Source organism: Pseudoliparis swirei, chromosome 19 (genome assembly GCF_029220125.1).
Source record: "Pseudoliparis swirei isolate HS2019 ecotype Mariana Trench chromosome 19, NWPU_hadal_v1, whole genome shotgun sequence".
Lineage (NCBI taxonomy): Eukaryota > Metazoa > Chordata > Actinopteri > Perciformes > Liparidae > Pseudoliparis > Pseudoliparis swirei.
This window is the reverse complement of record NC_079406.1, coordinates 1,315,973-1,321,440: the sequence shown is the minus strand read 5'-3', so window position 1 is coordinate 1,321,440 and position 5,468 is coordinate 1,315,973. Positions and strand designations below refer to the sequence as shown.

At 49.0% G+C, this 5,468-nt stretch overlaps 1 protein-coding gene across 3 annotated transcripts in view; it reads right to left on the bottom strand.

The window, feature by feature from the left end:
• Positions 1-356: 356 nt before the first annotated feature.
• Positions 357-5,468, bottom strand: part of tspan17 (tetraspanin 17) — a 15,925-nt gene continuing 10,813 nt past the window's right edge. For 2 of the 3 annotated variants that reach the window (XM_056438793.1, XM_056438795.1), the window contains 3 exons: positions 4,744-4,791; positions 3,007-3,123; positions 357-2,856 (listed from right to left, as the gene is read on the bottom strand). In XM_056438793.1, the coding sequence (XP_056294768.1) occupies positions 2,791-2,856; positions 3,007-3,123; positions 4,744-4,791 (231 nt within the window). In that variant the 3' untranslated portion in view covers positions 357-2,790. The remainder of the gene's footprint in view (positions 2,857-3,006; positions 3,124-4,743; positions 4,792-5,468) is intronic. The other variant, XM_056438794.1, reaches the window with a different exon arrangement.

The following is a 5,468-nucleotide window of genomic DNA, read 5'->3' as shown; positions in this document are numbered from 1 at the left end:
CCCCCCCCCCCACACACACACACACACACACACACAGAGCGTCGGTGTGAGAGGCAGTGATGCCTTCAGGCTCAGGGGGAGAAACAGAGCGTCGGTGTGAGAGGCAGTGATGCCTTCAGGCTCAGGGGGAGAAACAGAGCGTCGGTGTGAGAGGCCGTGATGCCTTCAGGCTCAGGGGGAGAAACAGAGCGTCGGTGTGAGAGGCAGTGATGCCTTCAGGCTCAGGGGGAGAAACAGAGCGTCGGTGTGAGAGGCCGTGATGCCTTCAGGCTCAGGGGGAGAAACAGAGCGTCGGTGTGAGAGGCTGTGATGCCTTCAGGCTCATGAATGCTGGGATTAAGAACCAGAGAACACTCTTGAGTTATCATAAATCCTTTAATATATGAAAGGGGCATATTTTAAGACACAATATACAGTGTAACAGACCGTGACCCACGTGACCCCCGTGTCCGAGGCTCTAGGAGTTCTCGTAGTTTCTGTGGAGAGAAGAAGACGAACGACTGTGGAACCAGACGGTCGTCACGCTGGTGTAAGACAGACAGACAGACAGACAGACAGACAGACAGACAGACAGACAGACAGACAGACAGACACAGACACAGACACAGACACAGACACACACACACACACACACACACACACACACACACACACACACACACACACACACACACACACACACACACACACACACACACACACACACACACACACACACGTTGTTAAACAAGCGAACACCAGGAAGTCGCTTCTGCATCGTCACCACGGCGACGGGCAGATTATTGGCATCCAGACACGGTGGCAGAGCGTTTAGTGAGAGCTGCAGGTGTGTGTGTCTGTGTGTCTGTCTATGTGTGTCTGTGTTGCTGTGTGTTTCTGTGTGTGTGTGTGTGTCTGTCTGTCTGTCTGTGTGTCTGTTTGTGTCTGTGTTGCTGTGTGTTTCTGTGTGTGTTTGTGTCTGTGTGTGTGTCTGTGTTGCTGTGTGTTTGTGTGTGTGTGTTTCTGTGTTTGTGTCTGTCTGTCTATGTGTGTGTGTGTGTTTGTGTCTGTGTGTTTATGTGTGTGTGTTTGTGTGTGTCTGTGTGTTTCTGTGTGTGTGTGTTTGTGTGTGTCTGTCTATGTGTGTGTGTGTTTGTGTCTGTGTGTTTCTGTGTGTGTGTTTGTGTGTGTCTGTCTGTGTATGTGTGTGTGTGTTTGTGTCTGTGTGTTTATGTGTGTTTCTGTGTGTGTGTTTGTGTGTGTCTGTCTGTGTTGCTGTGTGTTTCTGTGTGTGTTTGTGTGTGTGTGTGCGACCGACAGACTCAGTGAAGCAGGGTTTGTGTTCTCAGAATATTAATGCTCCTCCTCTTCAAACGTATTTTCTTCTGTGTCTGAACGACAGGACCAGAACCAGGACCAGAACCAGAACCAGGGCCGGTTCAACGCAGTCAGAGCTAAGTGACCCGTCACGTGAACCCGGTTCACCAGGAGCTTTGCTGAGTCATGTGATCAAAGGACCTCAGGTCAGACCCTGAAACCTTCGACATGGAGCTCACCTGATGCTCGTCCTCAACACAGCTCAGCAGCGTTCCTGTCGAGCTGCGTCCGAACAGAAGGGAGGAGCTTCCTCTTCAGAACTAAAGACACCACGTGATCCACGGATCAAAGACTTGGAACATTTAGACGTCAAACCACACATTCACATTCCGGCCGTCGAGAAACGCCGTCTCGTTTTCCGCTCGGCATTCTGGGTGAAGCCTCGGCAGGTAGCTGATATTATTTGGTCTCCGTCAGAACCGCCAACAACAACAACAACAACAACAAGCAGCTGTTGCCAGGCGGCCGACGGGTCAGAGGTAAAACAGGTGAAGCCAAACAACGAAAACCAGGAAACAAAAAGAAAGCAGTCAATAAAATCATAGGAAATAAAACGGGATGAATAATTCTTTAAAAACAAACATTCTTATTTCACGAGCGAAGAAGACGAGCGTGGCGACGCAGGTCGAGTACAAAAAAAAGGCCCCGAGTCAGCATCCCATGTGCCTGAGGGATGCTGAGAGATGAACTAGTCCTATGATCACAACCGGTCATACAACGCCCTTCAGATCATTACTACACAACTGGTCACACACACACACACACACACACACACACACACAGGAAGGAAGCATGTTCTAGATCTGGGCCCTGAGGCATTGTGGGGCAGAAGTGATACGCACGGAACAGGAAGAGGACAACAGAATATATCGGAGGACATTAAATGGCACTTTGTACACTTTGAGTTCAGTCAGTGGTCATGAGCGGCATGCAGAGGGCGGCGGGCCGGTTACCCACAATGCCCCACAGCAGGAAGTGCGCCCCAGCAGCAGGAAGCGGGGACGAGCGCGTTCACCACGCCGATGTTCAGGCTGCGTGACGACGGGTCAAAAAAAAGGAGGTTTTCCTTTGTTGATGTTTTTTTGTTTCTCGGCTTCTAATCTCCCGACTCAAATACACGCGTCCAAAGAAAAGAGAAACACAGGAAGACGAAAAACAACATTTTAAGAAGGAGGCGGGGCCGTTGGGGTTAAAATCCAGCCGGCGGTAAACAAAGTGTTGTTGTTGTTGTGGGATTCTTCTTCTCCCCTTTCAAGTGTCCCCGACGCAACAGGAAGTAAACTCTTTGTGGATGCACGATGTAAACAACGTGTGAGAGTGCGTTTGTGCTGCTTGGCTCAACGGGCACAAGGCAGCGTCGACGGGGTCTCGGCTCCCCGTCCTCCGCCGCGTTGATGACCTCGCTCGGGGGTCTAAAAAGGGGCGGAGCTCCCGTCACCAGTTGGCTTTGACGGCCTTGACGTCGCTCACCAGGTTTTGAGCGAGGCAGATCCCAAAAATCTGGAGGGGAGAGCGGAGAGCGGCGTGTTATGGTGTAGGGAGTGGAGCGGTGTTACCCAGAGTCACCACTAGAGGGCAGTGGCGACACAAGCACAGAGCGGGCTTCATGTGAGTTCTACTGCACCACAAACAGGAAGTGGGACTGCTCACCTGTAAAAGTGCAATACCAACAAAGATCCCAGCGACGATGATCAGCTTGTCCTGAAGCCACTTCTCAAACTGGCCCACGCAGCCTTTGGTGTAGATGAACTTCTGCCGGTTCTGCTCCTTGTCAACAACAACAACAACAGATGAGAAGTTCATTCAGATGAAATGTTCCTCACAGGACACGAGTTAAACATGCCGACTGATGGACTTTTCCAGGACTTTAAACCAAATGTCCATGTCCAAACATTGTGAAATCCTGGTGTAAACGCATGAGAAGTGAGAGCATCGAGTATTTAAACGTCCAAAGCACAAAGTATACGCACTGAATTCAACATATGAAGAGAACACATTTACATCACTTTTTCAAAACTTTGGGGATTTTTTATTTTTTCCAGGCCAAGAAATATCCATTTTAAAATGTCCAGGTTTTTCATGACGTCGTATGAACCCCGTTCAAGAAACATCTGACCTCTGACCTCTGACGACGCTAACCCAAACAAACAGAGAGCCTTCTGAGAGCGACTCCCTGATATCAGAGTCGCTCTCAGACGAGCGGGTCAGTGTGTGGACCCGATGGAGGCGTCAGTGTGTGTGTGTGTGTGTGTGTGTGTGTGTGTGTGTGTGTGTGTGTGTCTCGGGGAAACCCGGTCCGGACTGAACAAACAAAGCGAGGCCAGTTTCCAGATGCCACAGCCTCACCGTGATAAGCATGCTCCGTTCAGGGACGGGCTTAGAAAGCTGTAATTCAGAGACACTCCCATCGGGGCGTAGCAGTGTGTGTGTGTGTGTGTGTGTGTGTGTGTGTGTGTGTGAACAGTCGCCTACACAAAGATCTCTTTGTTGCTCTCCAAGACAACTCAACCAAAAGCCTTTTGTTCCCTTGCAGAACCTGAAAGCTCGCCTCCAACCAATGGAGGCTGCAGCCCGCCCCACGGCAGCCAATCGGAAAGCAGGAAACACGCAGACCGCGTTGTCCCGGCTGCAGACTTCCTCTCCAGCCCTTCTGGTGCGTCTCCTGCTCTTCCTCTTCCATAAACAAGGAACAGGAAGTCACTGCACGCCGCTGATAGCTGCAGCAACACGTCGAGCTCACGGGGGAAATGACTTCACGCCGGCTCGGCGGCAGGTGGTTCCCTGTAACTCGCCTAGCAACAGCTCTGTGGCTGCAGGGCGCTGTAACCACCACACACACACACACTGGCAGAGCACAGCTGCCAATTACAGCTATACGGCTCCTCTGCAGGCTATAAGCGGAGCCTAATTATCCCCGTTAGAGGAACAATCTGTTATTAAGGCAAGAAGAGGGCCGTGTGCAAACTTCACCCTGCACGCCGTCTGAAGGAGCGACTGCTGCTGGCTTCACGTTCGGGGCTTTCTCTCCGGCTAGGGAAGCTAAATGATGGGTTCATGTGACTTGAACCATTAATTCATGTTTTACTTTGAGCAACAGAAGCCGATTGCCACTCCGCCCACCAGACGCTCAGACGCATCAAACCACGTCGATCAACTCGCACAAAGAGCGGCTGTCACCACGACACGGACGCTTCAAATGATCGTCTGAGAAATAACACAATGAACACGTTCAGAGACACGAGACCAACTGGAGAGGGATGGGGTTATATATGTATATATATATATACACACATATATGTATATATATATACACACATATATGTATATATATATATACACACATATATGTATATATAGCGTGGTAGAGACATGCATCGAGGTACGAACCTCTTGACGCCGCACGTCGTAGCCGCACTGCGTGTTGAGGACGTCCTCCTGCAAGAGAAACATGAAAAGAATAAACATGTGAAGAACGACTTATCGTTACGACTCTACACTAGACTATGAATTCATGACATCACGATGCCTCCATAAGGTTCATAATGAAGCCTCCATAAGGTTCATAATGAAGCCTCCATAAGGTTCATAATAAAGCCTCCATGAGGTTCATAATGAAGCCTCCATAAGGTTCATAATGAAGCCTCCATAAGGTTCATAATGAAGCCTCCATAAGGTTCATAATGAAGCCTCCATAAGGTTCATAATGAAGCCTCCATAAGGTTCATAATGAAGCCTCCATAAGGTTCATAATAAAGCCTCCATAAGGTTCATAATGAAGCCTCTATAAGGTTCATAATGAAGCCTCCATAAGGTTCATAATGAAGCCTCTATAAGGTTCATAATGAAGCCTCCATAAGGTTCATAATGAAGCCTCCATAAGGTTCATAATGAAGCCTCCATAAGGTTCATAATGAAGCCTCCATAAGGTTCATAATGAAGCCTCCATAAGGTTCATAATGAAGCCTCCATAAGGTTCATAATGAAGCCTCCATAAGGTTCATAATGAAGCCTCTATAAGGTTCATAATGAAGCCTCCATAAGGTTCATAATGAAGCCTCCATAAGGTTCATAATGAAGCCTCCATAAGGTTCATAATGAAGCCTCCATAAGGT